Below are 17,543 nucleotides of genomic sequence, written 5' to 3' on the forward strand. Positions count from 1 at the left end.
CACTATTAAATAATGACTTAATGTAATCGAGGTGGCATTTCCATCCAAATAATTGAATCATCTGCAATGACATAGGAGAGAAAGGAAGAGGATGATTTTAAAATGTCTAAACATTGCATTTATAACATTGTGTGTACGTGCTACAAGTACTGGGATGTTTGCTAGATAGGAGAGAATCCTGGAGAAAACAAACTGAAGTCAATTGAGGATATGCTGTATCTAAACATTTAAGAAAGCTTTGGGGGGGGGACATTCCAACTGTATAGCCTCTAATCAACCATCACTGTGTGTGTCCCTAATTTCAATGTTGTCAGAGCTGTGGAGTCCACACCAAACCTCAGAGCGGAGGGATCTCCAAGATGCTACTCGGAGTAGGCTCATCGGATGAGTGGAAAAGGGCAAATTTAGTGTTTCCCCATAGCAGGGAAGTATCAGCAAACAAACTAAAAATCAACCAAACAATGCTTAGAAGGAAGTGACTCACCAAGCAAGTCAGATTACATTTTCCCAAGTCTTCCTTCATTTATCTTCAGTCATTTTGTAAATTGAGTCATTTACTGTAAAGTAGATGATAAGGCCAGTTACTGAGTAAAACTCAGTTCTTCAGAATAAGTGCACTCAAAGCAAATTTCATACGGTGGTAAATTATTCAAGCAAGCAATAAAAGACAACAACCGCATGTAATCCATTTTAGTAAATGAGAGGAACAAACAGGATTGGAGTTTTACATTTGGATCACATTACATACAAAATCAAATAAAAGACCGATACATCCTGGAAGGAATATCCATCCATCCATCCATCCATCCATCCATTATCTGTACCGCTTGCCCCCACTGGGGGTTGCGGGCATGCTGGAGCCTATCCCAGCTGTCATCGGGCAGTAGGCGGGGGACACCCTGAACTGGTTGGCGCTCCTTGAAGAAATACATTTTTAAAAATCAATATTGCTCAACCAATTAGCAAATATCAATCCGATGCCTCCCCACTCATGGTAACACAGTACAACGAAAGATAAGAATTATGGAGCAAAAGACAGGCTTTCATAAGAAATGAGAATTTTTCTGCCTACAGCATTTAGAAACAAAATCCTAGCACAGGACAACTATGGATTCAGAATGCTGAACCTGAGTACGTGTGGAATGCCAAGTGCAGCAACATCCTCTGTTTATTCCTTCAGTAAATACACTTATACACTTTGTGGGTGAGTCAAGCATGACACGATTACTAGTTTAGCGACCACTGATGCTACTTTCATTTCCTGCTAAATGGAAGTAGAGTATAAGTGGTCTGTTTTGTGTTCTGGTACAATGGTTCCCCCACCAGGGTGCAGTGGTGTGTGCCATGAAGGATCACCAGGAGTATGGTGGGAAACTAAACAATTTTGCACAATTTGTAAGAAATCAATGGCAGCAACATATAGCGAGGAAAAACAATTAAAGGTTATTCTACATGGCAAAAAAACGTATGTATTTATGCAATAAAATGTCATCATGGCTTAAATTTGTGAGCAAATTGAAGCGAGATCATCATAAAGGTAGACTGAGAACCTACTAAGACAGTAAAGTCAAAGGGCATCATTCATGGAAAAATAGCTTCCACAGTTTTACTGGATGCTTCTACTCGATTGCAACAATTGATGAGAACCAGCAGAGGTCGCTGTCGTAATCAAAAACAACAAAATCACATTCACAGAGGTCGACCGCAGGCTGACCTCTGTGTATTTTGTGCAATATACAGACATGGGAAATGGGAGTTCAGAGTATTAAAATAAGTGTTCTAAGGATTTGCTACATGTAAAAAAATAAAATAATTTGTCAACATCTAAATCAATGTACAAATCAGATTTAGGGCATCCTTAAAATGAGGAAATCTAGTCAAATTTAGCAAGGGGGATTTATGGCTGATTTGCAGCTTTTTGTGTGAGGCTCAACCTGTGTAATTGTAATCTACAAAACCAAATATATGCTTCTATTCACACAAATGATTCCCAATTTCAAGTCTGGTAATGCATTTTATTTGTGTGCATTAAACTTCAATGGATTTTTGAACAGATGTACAAAGACAACAGGTAGCTTTTTCTTTCCTTGGCAACATCTCATTATAGTATGTAATAAAAAATAGCTAATTTGATTTTATCACGTTATGCTATAAAGCACCAGCATGTATGTATGTATGTTGTATTCATATACAATTTTATTACCCCTCCACCACGCCATAACCCATGCTGACACTATCATCGTTAAAAAACAAAAAAACAAAAAAAAAAACACACACACACACACACACACACACACACACACACACACACACACACACACACACACACCTTCAAGAAATACTGTGTGAGGTCATAGTTCAGTCTCATGCTCACATTGTCTTTCAATTGCACTTGGCACTGTGTGTACCTTCCTGAATGACAGCAGTACACGATCAAGGAGTCTGAATGAGGATTTGTCACAAGTTTGCGTCAGACGCGTGAAGTCCTCTTCCCGTTGCTCTCTTCCCAGATTGCTTCAAACGGGAGGGGCATCATTTGTCAGCTGATGAGTGCAATGTCATCACTTTCAGAGATTCTGTTTGAATTAAATTCATAAAATAATGACATTATTCAAATGGTCTTATGTTGTACTCACCTAGTGCGATGACTTTGTCTAAATGCACTGCTGGCATTTCCTTCAGCTAACTACAATTTAAAACCTCTGCCTCGCTAACCACTGGGTTTTTATTTTCCTAGCTCAAATGTTGCAGTCGGGTGCCAATTATGGTGTGTTTATCTCAGAGGCACGGAGCCATGGCTGTGAAGCCGGGCTGGTGGACATTCCCAGTGTACTGCACAGCCTCAAACTAGCCATTGCTGGGTGTAGCCAGCAAATAAATTTCAATGTTGTCAGAGCAGAGGAGTCCACGCCAAACCCCAAGAGTGGAGGGAACCCCGCTCCAGTCTGCCGCTAGCTGATGATAGGGATTGGCTCATTGAAAAGGAATGAGAAGAAAAAAAAAAAGTCCTTCGGAAAATTAACTGTTGCTGGCGCAACAAAGTATAAGCAAAATACTGCATCTGGAGTAAACAGTAAAATGGGGAACCAAAATGGTTTACAGGTTTATATTTGATCCAGTGAAAAGCTGTGAGGCAAAAAATAATTTTAATTGCCAAGCAGGCACATATTTTCCGACCGTCAGTTCATGTTTGTTGTAATGAATCAATGGTCAGCAAATTTGAAAGTTCTTGTTAATCAATTCAGAGTTTTTTTTTTTTTTTTTTGGTGATGCGCAAATTTAATAATGCATAGGAAAGGGCTTCTGTATACAAACTACAAATTTGAGGAACCTCAAAATGTTACTTTTATTCATTCACAATGTTCATTGGAGGTGCTCAGTATTTAATCAAAGCCCTCATTAAATTGTGCGAGATATATCATAACAGATGACTTGATTGGCATTCATACAAAATTCAACAGTTCACTTAGCTTCTTTTGCTTTGCCAGTGAGCATTGTAGCATTGATTGTAGCTTAACCCGCTGGTCACTGTGTTTGCACAGTCACAAGCGCTGATCCAACGATGCATGTAACGTACCTTTCACAGCAGCAGAACAACGAGTAGCTGGTGTAGAGGCCTGGCGGTCTGTTCTCCTCTGAGGATATAAAATCCTTCTGGTCTCTGAGGAACTTTTGCAGGTCTGTCAGCGGGAATCCATCTTTCTGGTAATTCTGTGATTAAAGGCAGGCCGAAATGCAAGAGTAAAAGAAAAATAAATCAATCAGTGTGCTTTTTATTGCTTTTAGAGTAAATTAAGGTTCAACTGGTGAAACTAAATAATTCCAAATACATCAATGTGATATATGGAGGGAGTTTATTTGTTTACTGTTAATGTATACCTCCTAAAGTGCAAGGTCTTGCAGACTGCTCATAAGGAAATACCTTAATGGTCTCGTAAGCGTCTGTGATGAGGGCGATGAAGAGCGATAGCACCATGTAGATGAAGAGTGAAATGAAGGAGTAGAGATAAACCCGACTGAAGAGCCAAACCAGCGTGTTCTTGTCCTTCAACTGGGCAAAGGTGGTGAACATGTCGTCGCCGTTCAGCAAGGAAAACAGACACTCTGCCACCAGGCTCAGGCCTTCAAACTGGGAGAAATGGAAGGAGCAAACATTTAGTGCAACAAAAACAGTACAGAGGAATATTGTCAATTTCTATCCAAACTTATTTTAAGATACCCCATTCGATGTACGTACTTTGTAAAATGTGTCAAATATGTAAAATACCCTCTTCTATGTACTTTGTATATATTATATTGTATAAAAATACCCTATTCTATGTACTATGTAATAGGAAACGTTTAGAGACGTTACAGAGAATTATTAAGTCTTCAGGAAGGAAAGGTACACTAGCCAACACTGACACCTAGCGGCCAAACGGCAACATCCTATAAAATCAGAGTGGAATCCCTCACTTTTGCAGGTTTACTTGCATAGTTGTTTTAATTTCGTTTGACTCTGAAGGTTGCTAGACATTCTCGTTTATAATACACATTTGACCTTTTCGTGGTAAGGCCCCAACACGATCCACCCGCAGAAGGTGTAGCCAAGGTAGATCATGCCAGCACAGCAGCAGAAACGCAACACCTTGGGGAAGGCTGCCTTCATGGTCAAAATCAGCACCTACAGATAACAATGAAATGCATGCATAACTTGTAAAAAGAGAGCGCCATATATGAGAATGTCAGAAAGATTACAGGATAGGCATCACATGTGTCTCCAATCCAAACGTTGGATCCTCTGATCCACTCTTCTGATAAAAACTCATAGTTTGGTTTTGAAAAATATCATTTGTGATACCAGTCCTGGAACTTTTTACTCCGCTCTTGTGAAGATATAGCTCATACAAAATATAAAGTCTCACATTGTATTTCTGGAAGTAGCCCAGATAGCGGATCACGCCGACCCACACCAACAACGTTGACGTTCCCAGAAATATACTGCACACATCATAGCTGGTTAAACTCTGTGGGCAGCAAAAGGGGAAATTTGAAATTTGAGAGTTGAGTATCATCTAAAGACTATCTAGTTTACCTTTGCTTGAATTTCCATCTTCAGTATTGACCCAACTATGGTCAAGAGGTCGCTGACAATGACCAGCACGTACCAACCATTCAGGAACTCCCCTTGGTCATCCTCACATACTTTTCGGTTGTAATTTTCATGGAGGAACCTGGAGAATCTCTGAAACGCACAGCGGCACACAGAAATGATATGTACAAGTTTGCTTGAATTGCGACAGATACGTATGAACTTAAAGGTATGCCAATAAACATGCTGACCCGAAGTAACCTAACGGCCAGCACTATGGAGCGGGTGCACAGCACGGCCGACGTGAGGCAAACCACAATGACAAAGCCGTCGAACACCAGGAGATAGTGGGTGTTTTTCTGAGCTGAAAGACAGAGATAGCGCACAGGAGAACATTAATCTCTTACATGAGCGCACCACTATTGTGACCGATAAGTGCAAAAGAAACCGCCTCTGTGTGCACAACAGTCAAACTCCTTAAGAGCAAGAGTTTGTTGACACTTCTGCAGAAAAACTGCAGCACTCCAATGTTTGTAATGTTCATGTGTTACGGAACTTGAACTACGACAACTGTGTAGCAGCGTCATTACCTGTTCCAGATATCTTCCAGTCTCTGCACGCACTGCTCTGTGCATCGATGTCGAGGAATAGTTTGACCTTTCCACTGTGACATTGGTTATCAAACGTTATCTGAGGGGGGAAACGCATACAAAGACCAATGAAACAATATTGTAATCTTGGAGGGTTAGTGTAGTTTGTGCCGTCGAGTGTTCGTCTATAAATTGCAACCTTGTATGATGTATAAATAGGTTAACAATCTGTTCGGATTTGGAATAAGCTTTTTTTTTCAATAGGCAGTTATGGGAATTAAAAAAAAAATCCACTCAAGGGTCAAACTATCCTATTATGAAATCTTTATGAGCAATGTTGTAAGTTAGATTTCAACTTTAACAACTGTCATGTAAGCGCTATAAAAAAGTTAATCATTAACTATCACAAGTTCATCCATCACTTTTATACAGCTTTATATCCAGCAGACCAAGTTCTGTTGACAACTCTCGCAGTCATTTTTTTTGTTTTACAATGCTTGTGCTATACCTTTCATGTTTTTTTTTCTCATGAGAGAGAGAGTGAGTGAAGAAGTCGAAGCCATACATACCGTGATAGAAAATGAGTAACAGTCAGGCATCTCCCGCGACCGCACTGTTTGCAGGTTGATCCCTTTTAAAGTGAACGTTACTTTCACATCCACCAACCTGGAAATGAGGATATGATTACTTTCATGTATTTAGGTATAAAAATGTGTGCCACACTATAAAGTAGGGATGCTCGATACCATTTTTTTCAGACTGATACCAGTACGAGTACTAAATTTTTGAGTAGTCCATTATACTTATGCCAAGCACCGATACCAATAGTACTTTTTGATACAAAAAATGTCCTTCCAAAACAATGACTGATCACTGACCATTGTATTCCAATGTAGCTTTTTTTCCTTAAAAAATGCATAAAATTAATAGCAATTTTCTGTTCTTCTAATTTTTACTACATGATTGTAAAATGGGTATAACAGGACGGCCGATACTGGTATCAGTCAACATCGCAAGTACCGATACCGTGAAATAAGGCTGGTATTGGGACCGATACCTATACCTGGTATTGATACTTGCCCGTCCCTACTGAAAGGTGTCATGATAGAATACCTGTAAAAGTCCAGGTCAAAAAAGGACGCATTATTGGTTTTCCATTGGTATGCGGTCTTTGGATCAAGCGATAAGCAAACTGAGGGAAAGAGGAAATAAACAAAATAAAATAAGATACATAAGGCTCATCATCGATCTCAAGTTTAAATGATCAAACAGGTAATGTTTCAGTTTATCTTGAAGCAAGTGATAATAATACATTTCACAACCTGATAGCTACCAGCTCAATTTATCGAGGCTCAACTCTTCATTCTTAGAACTTTAAATTGAAAGCAAGCCAAGCCAATTTTGCATTAGGGATTTTTTTTAAGGGTATTCAATTAAAAACAGAGCGTTTTAGTGTGACCTATTTTCTTGCTTTGTTCACTGAGATTTGAAGTAGAAATGTTCACCCGTCTCCAACTGGGCGTCTATGTCATAGGTTTCCTCCGAAGGCTCGACACTGCCTCTCCTGTACAGGGTCTTGCAGATGACCAGAGGCAACAAGCCACCACCTTCATCCTCAGCATAACTGATGGGACTCACAGCGAGCCGGCCCAGCTGGCTGTACTGTAAACACCAGCAGCGTCACATGAATGCACTGATCCGGATGAAATTGCACACAAACATAAGATTTGCTCAAACGAACTATCATTTTAAACATCTATCCTACTTTGAAATGTCTTTTGGCATTACACTGTTTTAATAATGATGGCTGGTTTAACCTGCCTGATCCATCACATGAAACAAGCTGTCATAGACACTTTGTTGTGAGTAGACCGCAATGCAGTAGTCATCCTCATCCACACCACTGTAGTCCTTCAGGAACAGGTTTTTCAGGGCCATGGCATTCTCCTCCTTGTAGGACACCACAAGCAGGTTGTTGAGGCCAAACAAGACCAGCTGAAAGTACAAAATATTCTCCTCTTAATATGGTTGACACATCACATATTGCTGAGACACTTAAGTCCTGGGGGGAACTCCAGGCTGCTATGGAGTTTTGGGGATTCCACACAAAAACAACAACAACAAAAAAATCACATTATTCTGCTGGCGGTAAATATTTTCCATAAAATTCAATGCAAAAACATCTGTTCTATTTTTCACTGGCTTTATTTGGGCTTTTTTGATTTTTTTTTTTTTTTAAATCATGGGCTACTTCATAGTTACAGTTACCCTCGTAATGAAGAAACTAATTCTATCACAGCCAAACATAGGTAAATGAAATTACCTAGATGTCTGCCAAAAATCTAGCCAGAAGCTGACCTGAGCTGTCTTTGTTTACCATCGACACATTGTCATCGTTATGACGCAGGCCCCATCAACCAACTAGCTCAGCCAATCACACATTGACACTCCCGTCACATGGGCATACATTTGAAGACAGACTTGCACAATATCCAAGTTTTGCAAGTGGGTGTCCAACCAATCACTTTTTGTGTGTGTGAAATACTGCAACATGTTTGAGGCCACCTACTACTTTGTTGCACAAAGTGTTGATTTCAACAAAATGATCGTGTTGTTAATACCAAACCATACTTGGCAATTAAATGAGTTCAAACTATGGACAGCAGCCCAAGAAGTTTAATTGTTTGACTTTACTCTGTAAACACATTGACTGAGCAACTGCAGTTCTGCTAAAGAGTTTTGCTTTCGGTTCCACCGGAACAAACGGGTCCCCTCCATTTCCTTGAAATGTTGCAATGATTTAAACACTGTCAGCAGCGAAGTGACCAAGGTTCACGTGTGCAAGTATGGCGCACTCAGTATATCACACAGCATTACCACATCATTGGACCTTAATGTGAATTTATCATGTATGATTCAACAATAAGTGACAGATGAAGAAATATATTCTCTTAAGAGCATGCACTTTGCAATGTGAGGTACATACTTGTGTGGTAATCATGATTATCTTGAGGATCTGCACCCCCAATTTCCAGGGGACGTGCCTTCGGGCCCGGTACTTCTCACATGGGCTCATAAAGTAGAACCGCAGATCATCCCTAAGGTTCTCCTCCTTGATTAAGTCTTGAGTTGTGGTAGAACTGAGGGACAAAATATTGTTTTAAAAATTGCATGAGCATTTTATACAAATTATTTTTCAAGACGCTTCAAACTTCTGCACGGAGAACGAGACAGTTAGTTTCATGGCTGTAGCCGGAGTTTAACGTTCTCATGCAGGAAGTTCAATATTTACCGTCAATGTTTATTTAGAACAAAAAAAAAAGTATTAGAAACAATTTTTAACTTACACCGCCATCGTCATTAGGTTGCAAAGATTATTATTTATTATTTGTTCTTAATCACACGACGCTTTTTAATATTAAAACGTGAAAAACGTGAGACTATTATGGCAATATGGTGAGTCAGAAAACACCTCCGATATAAAACTCACCTTACGGAATTGCTCCTATCGAGATAGCGAGTCAAGAGCTCCATGTTGGACCGGCAGACAGATCACGTCAGTCGCACGCCGCCACGCATGCCCATCAGTCTGACAGCCATCAGCTGTCATCTCCAAGAGATCGCATGGATCGTCAACTCGCCAATCAGCGAGCCTCTTTGGGCGAAAATCTTACCCAGTGGTGACCACAAGAGGTCGCTGTGTAGACGTTTTATGTCTCACAAACATGTACTTGTGACAATTTCGTTTTCCCAAGACATAATTTAACTGTAGCTAGCTTACATATAAGTGGTGAAAGTTAGGTTAAAAAAAAATTAAGTATAGTATATACTTTTTGTCTATCAAGAGTCTTGTTTTGCGCAGGAATACACTGGATAAAGGTTTGTCCCTCATCAGCCACCATAGAGCACGGACTCTTCCGACTGTGTCTCGGCTTTTATCGGAAGTTCCGATTTAAAATGTCACCCTTCGTACTTGTGTTTTTATCGTCAATAAGCTTGCTGGGTTTGGCAGACGCCTGTCCGTGTCCGTGTGAGAAAGCCGAATTATGCCATCAGATACGCGACAAGAGAGATTTCGAGGTACTTTTGCTGGACCCTTAAAACTCTCAAAAATATCCTGATCAAATGATCAATTCCTGTGATAATCCCCTCACAGAATCCCTTACAGCGAGATTACGATGTCCTCTATCGTGACAAATAGTTCCAATAAAAGATGCACTTTAGAGAGAGTTGTTCTGCTTTGTACACGGAGTTGTTCATTGCCTTGATGATATATATTTCCTTAGTCGTAGTTGTTTTCCCCGATATCAAAATCGGATCAAATCGGATCACAGCAGTGTATCAAACGTTTGTATGAAAATGTCATATTCATCCAGTTTTCAAAACGTTAATGTTTTTTTAATGTCTATTTTTCCAAGCGCGATTAATATTGTACACAATTTTTGCATAGAAAAAAAAAGGAAGTTGGTGTACGCCAGAGAACGTTACAACGGTCACAAAATGGTTCTCGCAATAAGTAATTATCATGTAACTAATATGCAATAAATTGCATATTATGTGGATTTTTATTTTTTTCCCCCCTTGAAGCGTCCTAGCTATATATTATTATGTATGCCATACATTGCAGAAACTTGCATAAGTCAAATTTTAAAACCAAAAAATAAAACAGCTCAATAACCTAAGGTGCTATGTAAAAAAATACTTTTTAAAATAAGCGTGGCTTGGGAGATATAATAAGCTACCTCATAAAATTTCACTGTTGTCCAGTGTAATTTCCACCCATCCAATTTCTATACCACTTATTATCATGACAATCTATACAAGCACAAGGAGAACATGCAAACCCTACACATGAATGCCTGAGCTCGGATTTGAATCCCCAACTGCAGAACAAGGAGCCAGATGTGTAGTTCTCGGTGCCACCAGAGTAATATGTGTAATGTCAAAGTGTAATAAATATCAAACATTAAAACTCAGCTTTTTGAGGTGGTTTCACTTCCTGATTCACCCAAAAGATGATCCCGTGGTATTGAATGAGGAAAATAAGTTCAACTTAGGAGAGGTTTTCTAAATATGCATAATTTACTATCCATAAATAAATATAAATAATTTAGTACAATTGACATTTTGGTGTGTGTGCTCTCAGGTGTTTGTGTTCGACGTGGGCGGAAAGACATGGAAGTCATACAACTGGAGCGTGGTGACGACAGTGGCGACATTTGGGAAATACGACGCGGAGCTCATGTGTCACGCTCATTCGAAAGGAGCACGGGTCGTACTTAAAGGTACATATTGTTAGCCTAAAATAAATTTTGAAAATGGGAATTAATTTTTTAATATTAATTAAATATGTAATTAGTTCAATGTGTAGTAGACTTAACTTGATAAAAAAAAAAAGGAATATTTTACAGTTTTTATCACGCATCTATCCATTGCATTTCGTGGGGCTGGAAATGTGCCCAATTTGGTAGAATGCAGTGATAGATAAACGAAGCTTCAAATGTGCCTCATGAACCAGTTGTTGCATTTTATTTTAACTCTTCTAATTGGGACTCTGTTCAACATTCGGCGTAAAATACATTGACTTGCCGTGTCTCATACCTTTTTATTTAAACCAACAGTGTCATCTCAAGGATTCATAAAATACAAGTGGTTCACATTTGAAGTTTCATTTTCTCATCACTATTAGAACGGCCCTTTGGCAATTATGCTAGTAAGCTAACAATTCTTTCCAGTGTAAAGTCACAATTCTGGTTCAGTGCTCATTAGTGCCAACTTTCATAAAGGTGACGTTCCGCTCGCTTACATTGTGGACCAAAACAACAGGACAGATTGGATAACTGAGAAGGTCAACTTGGCCAAATGTCAGTTCATGGATGGGATCAACATCGACATTGAACAAGCAGTGGACGAAGGGTCGCCTGAGTACTATGCCCTAACGGACCTGGTCAAAGAAACCACTGAGGCTTTCCACAGGGAGATTCCCGGTTCTCAGGTGACCATGTTACTGTTCCCCGTGATATACCGGTAACCTCCACTGCTGACCAAATTCTGTTCTTTAGGTGTCCTTCGATGTTGCCTGGTCACCCCAATGTATCGACAAGCGCTGCTATGACTACGTCACCATCGCAGAATCCTGCGATTTGCTTTTTGTAATGTCCTATGACGAGCAGAGCCAAATACTCGGGGACTGCATCGCCATGGCCAACGCCCCCCTTAACCAAACTATTAATGGTTTGTGGTGCACTTAAGTGTCAAGGTTGAGCTGAACTCATTAATTCCTGTCTGTCTCTCTCCAGCCTATGATCAATATTTAAATTTGAAGATAGCTCCGCAGAAGTTAGTGATGGGTGTGCCATGGTACGGCTATGACTACCCTTGTCTCAACCTTTCACAGGTAGGAGTCATTAAACTAGTGTTGCCCAATGATTATTTAGCAATATATTTAAAAATGCCTAGCATTATATTTCATTGTTTTAGACTCTAGAAGGTGCCTTGTATTAAGATGCTTTTGCTAAAGACTGCTCTCTTCAAGTGGAAATGTACAATCTTTCCGTGCACCAGGATGGCATCTGTTCTATTGCCAAAGTGCCGTTCCGTGGCGCTCCATGTAGCGATGCTGCTGGAAAACAGAAAACCTACAGATGGATCATGAAGCAGGTCGTCAGCTCGTTGTCAGGACGCTTGTGGGACGACAAGCAGAAAGCGCCCTATTTCAATTACTGGGTATGCATTGGTTTTGCTTTAAGGTGTTTTCATTTCAAACCACCCCACACATGACCAAGGGGAGCATGTACCTGCTCTTACAAGTACTTCAACACAGGAGGACATAACTTACCCTAATAACCATAACTTCACTAACAATAGCGAGTCTCCTCCCCCAACTCAAAAGTCTTTTGTAGTACCAAAACTGACCAGTAAAAGGCAGCATGGTGCCACAGAAAATCCAGATTCCCAGATTTTTTTTTCCAGTCCGATTAGTACTCTGCTGTCAAACCTTCATCTTAAAGTCAACCTCAGCTTTCTGCCCTCACTTTGCAGGACCCAGAAGGAAAGTTTCACCAAGTTCGATATGATGACTCGGAGAGCATTTGCCTCAAGACGGAGTTTGTGAAATCTAAAGGTTTGAGAGGAGTGGGCATGTGGAATGGCAACATTTTGGACTACAGCGACGATCCAGTTGCTAGGCAGCAGAGCGCATTGATGTGGAATGCTCTCTTTGGATGCTAGTTGGGCCAAAGTTTACAGGCTCTAGACATTTCGAGCGGCTGCGTTGTTACTATGTGAACAAGTCCCTTTGTGGCCGTAACACATTTTCAGTCCTCAGACGCATACTTGCACTGGAGGCTTTATTGTTGCTTTTTTTTTTTTTTTGCTGACACCTTTCAATGTCATTTGGTGTCAAACATTCCAACTGTGTTCACTTTTTATGCCATGTGTTCCCGTAGAAAATAAAATAAAAAAGGCCCTTCTTAGTTGGAGCTGTTTTGGACTTTTGTTTTGTCTCGAGTGCTGTTCACAAAGCTTAGCGACGCCACAGGCCCCTGACGGACTGACTGACTCTTCTTCTGGGCCAGCTCCGCCTTCAGTGCCCTCAGTTCAGTAGCAGCCTGTTTCCTCAGCTACAGAAGCGTTTGTTGACGTGACATTCAGTGAAGGACCACTGATGTTTCACTATATGAAGCATTTTTACTTGAAGATTTACCTTTATCTCAGTCAACAGCTTCATCTTGGCATCTTCCACCATCCTTTTCAGGTTGTCGATGTCGTGGGTCTCTGTCAGGATTTGAATGATGAGCTCATTCTAAACACACGTGTTGCCAACTTAGTAACAAAATAAACTTCATTTACGACGTACTGTACTGTACTACGTAGATTGTAACGTTTGTTGCAATCAATTTGAGCGTACCTTTTCAGAGGCTTGTTCTTGCTTTTGCGGCTTTCTTCTGTTGTCTCTGGCATGGAGCTGTTGCAGGATCTTGTCGTAGAATGTCTCCAGTTCTTGCCGCACATTCCTCAGTGCATCTTCCAAAGGTCCAGTGGCCTTCTTGGTATCAAAATACTTTTTTTTCCAGCTATCACGGGCTTGAAAATCAGTAGAAGAAAACAAAACAAAACAGAAGTTGACTGTGCATGTTTGTTGTCTTTTGGTTATCTTCTTAAGTTTTCCACCACCTTGGTTCCTGCGGTGCCTGTTCTGGGCCAACAAATCTTTGCCTTTCCTGAGCAACTCCTGTCTTTTCCATTCTAATTGTTTCCTTTCCTCCTTTACCAGCTTGATTTCGTCTATAAACTCTTCTCCTAGAAGAGACAAACACTTTCAAATGTGACCTAATATGTTTTTCCGACACGACAACTTACTATTAGACGGGATGATGGCGGAAATAATGGGTTTGTGGGTTGTCATGGTGAGGTCTAAACCAGGTGGTGGGGAGGTGCAGCGGATGGGTCGGGATAGCACAACTGGGCTTTCAGCCACCTTAATGACAAAGAAAAAAACCCCAATGAATTTTCATACATTCGCATGAACATAAAAATATGAATTTCTTACCCCACTGGTTGTTTTACTCCTGAACGACTGAAATGTGAATAAATCTCGTGATTTTCCGAGACTACGATAGAAGAGCAGAAGGTGTTTATGGATCTCTATAGAAGTGCAGTTTACAGTGAGGTGAGGGCCCAGCTCACTGCCTGTCTGAATCTCCATCCTCCACCGACTCCACGGCTCCTGAATCTTTGGCTGCTCTGCTTCCTTGCTGGTGAAGTTTCTTCTTTCTGCATGTTGGTTCTTCCTCTTGGGGATGTTCCTTCACCTGAGCCAAGCCGCCTTTTTACATTTTTTTTTGGGGAGCAAAAATACAAATGTTTACTGTGACTTGATGACTACGGTTTTACTCCTAATGTTTGTCTCACCTTTATTCTGAGCTTGATTGTTGGACTTTCTCTTGTCACGCTCCCCCGTCTCATGCCACTCAATCTTATTACCTTGTTCCTCCCCACCATGTCCTCCCTCTGAGGAACTGTAACCCTGCTCTTCATCATGCTCTTCCTCCTCCTCCTCCAAGCTAGAAGAGGGAACAAGCTGGTGGGAAGATTGGGGGATGTGGGGGAACTTCACAGGCTCTTTTGTCTCGGCTGGCGAGCCCCACGTCTTGTGGGGGTAGTAGGTCGGCGGGTCTGGGGAGCTGCTGCTGGTGTCTGGGCTGAGCGAATGGGAGGAAAGGCTGCTCTGGTTCTCCATTGTGGGCAACAGGTAAAGCTCTGGCTGGGCGGCCTGGAAACATACAGTCATAGCATAAAATAGAATGAAAAGAAATCAAAATTTTCTTTGTTATTTAACTTTTTTTTTAACTTGGTTGGCATTACAGCCCTTATGGACTCCTGCTTCAGAAGATTTCAATCTACTACTTACAAATATTTACTTTGGATACCCAAAGTTAGAAAAAAATAGTAGTAATACTAGTAATAGTACTAATGAAAAAAAAAAAAAAAAACGTGCTTGGCGTCGGTAATAACATCAATTAGGGGTTGTTAAAAAAAAAAAAAAAAAAAAAAAAAAAAGAATAAATAAATAAATAGATAAATGGGAATATGACTCATCATGTTTTACATACATACGGTGGAGCGAACGTTTTGGCTTTTATATCCTTCTCCTGCTTGCTTTTGACCTGGCACACAGCAAAAAAAAGCAAAAGGTTAAATATGATGTTACACCCCAAACACGCTTACCTGAAACCACTCTTGCATAATGTGACATCAGATACACTCACCATAGCCAAGCTACGGCCCACGCATTTCAAGAAGGAAAATTTGTCCATGTTCCTGTTTGTGCCCAGAAGCTCCCCTAGTTCACTTCTCAGAGCTTTCAGGGTGACCTCAGGGTAAACCCTAAACAAGCAAAATTTGTGTAACGCAACTTTTTCAATTAACTTTCTATTGATTCCATCCCAAATCCAAAAAACAAAAAATGTGACCTGATGAAGCCTGCAGATATGAAACTCTCCGTGGCTTCTGAAGGAACTTTGTTCAGCTTCACATTCCACTGGTCGTCTGGTACGTAGAGAACATGGAGCTCCACAAACTGACAGAAACCAAACATTAGAGAAGTGCTCAGAGTATAGTACGACATAATTGATCTTTCATACATTATGAACATACCTTGCAACTGATTGGTCTCTTATCAGATTCACACGGCAGCTCCATCTTCATCCGGCCAGTCATGCACAACTGAGCTCCTCACACAGAGTTTTTAGGATGTGTTTGACCCGACGGAGGCGTGGGCCTCTTGTTGGTTGACTTGACATGAGAATGGCTTTCCACACACACTAGAGATTCTTTTATGAGAGTGCCAGCATCGGTTGCTCTGGTTGCAGAGTTAGCAAAACTAGTCACACTCTTATACTACAAAGATACTTCTGTTAAAAGGTCGCATTAGTGAGGAAGGTTTTGATTTGATTTCCCTTGGTCTTATTTTATAAATCACAAAAAAATAGGAGTGTACTTTCTAATACAGCGTTTTCAAATGCTCAGGGTAAACGTAAAAAATGAATAAAAATAAATACCTTTAAGTACAAATATATGAAAAATATATTTAAGTACAGGCAACAGCAATGTAGTTGTACTTCCCACCACTGTTTTGTTGCTACAAACTGAAGGAAAAGGACATTTGTCTGGTTTTAAGTGTGTCAAAACAAGAATAAATACTGCACGTTTCTCAATTTACTTCCTATTTTGTTAATATACAGTGAAGGGTGAGCTCAGTTGCACTGCATTTTTTGTGCAATTGTCATATGTGCCACTAGAGGGCGCTATTGTAGTTTCCACGTTCAAGTGTGGCGTTAAAAAATGCCCGAAATTATAGCGACACATACATTCCTCTTCAAAAACTACAATAAATCTCTGAATTGTTTCAACTACACCATCATTATGAAAGATATTTGATAATATATTACACAAATCGAATCAGCATCTTAAGAGAATTGTATTTTTTTTCAGCGATTTGTTTAGAACTCAGTATCCAACAGTATTGCATGACATTGAAGGCGCCACTACAAAACACACCTCCCAGAAAACCGGAAGCGGATTTGTCACTCCCTTGTCAACAAGTTTTTGCAACTTAACTTTTACTCATTTTCCAGAAACTAAAACCGATCCGATAAGATAAAAACGAAAATGTCGGGGTCATCCAGCATCGTAGCAATGAAGAAAATTGTCCAACAGCTACGTTTTGAAGCGGGAATGAGCCGAGTAAAGGTAAAAATTACGCCGAATGGTAGTTAGGGCGTTTCTCCAGTGTTTAGGTTCGACTAAATGTGCTTTTATCGACTTTGGAATTTAATAGATTCGGTTGTTCTGAAGCTATCAAGTAAATGCTCATCTTGGGTTATCACCAGGTGTCCCAGGCCGCGGCTGACCTACAACAGTTTTGTCTCCAGAACGCCCAGCATGATCCGCTGCTCACCGGTATGTCCTCCAGTAACAACCCGTTCAGACCTCAGAAAGTCTGCTCCTTCCTATAACGGCGACGCCTTGGGCCCCGTGAGTCCCGCTCTGTTTTTTTCATTTTCAACAACATTGATAATTCTTTTCTAAGATTTCACGTTTGCAATTTTTCTACAGGTCTTTAGAGTGTGGTGCGTCTTGAAGATGGGTTGGAATCACCTCAAGAGTGTTAGGGAAATTTGCAACTAATTATATTCTTAACCTTTGTTTAAAAAAAAACAAAAAAAAAAAAAAACAATAGTAAACATCTTCAGGTACTTCCAAGACAAGTTTTATGCATGATTAACAACTTATAAGGAGTTGGGGAGTCCTTTGTTTTCTCATGTGTCCAAGTCAGAGCCTACGCTGTCGTGCAGTTATAATTACAGTCAATATTTGTT

At 40.3% G+C, this 17,543-nt stretch overlaps 4 protein-coding genes across 6 annotated transcripts; 2 read left to right on the forward strand and 2 right to left on the reverse strand.

Annotated features, from left to right (window-relative positions):
* Positions 1-661: 661 nt before the first annotated feature.
* Positions 662-9,297, reverse strand: mcoln2 (mucolipin 2). Of its 3 annotated transcripts, none has more exons than XM_037248871.1 (15): positions 9,152-9,297; positions 8,648-8,801; positions 7,483-7,656; positions 7,167-7,323; positions 6,775-6,853; positions 6,231-6,327; positions 5,662-5,761; positions 5,323-5,435; positions 5,075-5,224; positions 4,905-5,006; positions 4,541-4,663; positions 3,923-4,129; positions 3,578-3,711; positions 2,409-2,514; positions 662-1,659 (listed from the first exon to the last, which is right to left on the reverse strand). In XM_037248871.1, the coding sequence occupies exons 1-15, from the start codon at positions 9,193-9,195 to the stop codon at positions 1,582-1,584; spliced, it is 1,818 nt and encodes a 605-aa protein (XP_037104766.1). In that variant the 5' UTR covers positions 9,196-9,297; the 3' UTR covers positions 662-1,581. The 3 variants fall into 3 exon arrangements, with proteins under 3 accessions (XP_037104766.1, XP_037104767.1, XP_037104768.1); XM_037248872.1 differs by having other exon boundaries at positions 662-2,266; positions 2,325-2,514; XM_037248873.1 differs by lacking the exon at positions 662-1,659 and having other exon boundaries at positions 2,379-2,576.
* Positions 9,298-9,573: 276 nt separating this feature from the next.
* On the forward strand, positions 9,574-13,102 carry ctbs (chitobiase, di-N-acetyl-). The gene is made up of 7 exons (XM_037248899.1): positions 9,574-9,741; positions 10,808-10,946; positions 11,448-11,656; positions 11,724-11,895; positions 11,961-12,058; positions 12,226-12,387; positions 12,703-13,102. Exons 1-7 carry the CDS (start codon positions 9,619-9,621, stop codon positions 12,889-12,891), a joined length of 1,092 nt encoding a protein of 363 aa, XP_037104794.1. The 5' UTR covers positions 9,574-9,618; the 3' UTR covers positions 12,892-13,102.
* Positions 13,021-16,711, reverse strand: spata1 (spermatogenesis associated 1). The gene is made up of 12 exons (XM_037248888.1): positions 15,820-16,711; positions 15,636-15,742; positions 15,432-15,549; positions 15,276-15,329; positions 14,575-14,935; positions 14,350-14,488; positions 14,213-14,273; positions 14,023-14,140; positions 13,837-13,962; positions 13,571-13,746; positions 13,367-13,465; positions 13,021-13,283 (listed from the first exon to the last, which is right to left on the reverse strand). The coding sequence occupies exons 1-12, from the start codon at positions 15,880-15,882 to the stop codon at positions 13,134-13,136; spliced, it is 1,572 nt and encodes a 523-aa protein (XP_037104783.1). The 5' UTR covers positions 15,883-16,711; the 3' UTR covers positions 13,021-13,133.
* On the forward strand, positions 16,699-17,372 carry LOC119121402 (guanine nucleotide-binding protein G(I)/G(S)/G(O) subunit gamma-5). Its single transcript, XM_037248925.1, has 3 exons — positions 16,699-16,914; positions 17,055-17,199; positions 17,281-17,372. Exons 1-2 carry the CDS (start codon positions 16,834-16,836, stop codon positions 17,178-17,180), a joined length of 207 nt encoding a protein of 68 aa, XP_037104820.1. The 5' UTR covers positions 16,699-16,833; the 3' UTR covers positions 17,181-17,199; positions 17,281-17,372.
* The last annotated feature ends 171 nt before the right edge of the window (positions 17,373-17,543 follow it).

The sequence above is a fragment of the Syngnathus acus genome, chromosome 4, assembly GCF_901709675.1.
Source record: "Syngnathus acus chromosome 4, fSynAcu1.2, whole genome shotgun sequence".
Lineage (NCBI taxonomy): Eukaryota > Metazoa > Chordata > Actinopteri > Syngnathiformes > Syngnathidae > Syngnathus > Syngnathus acus.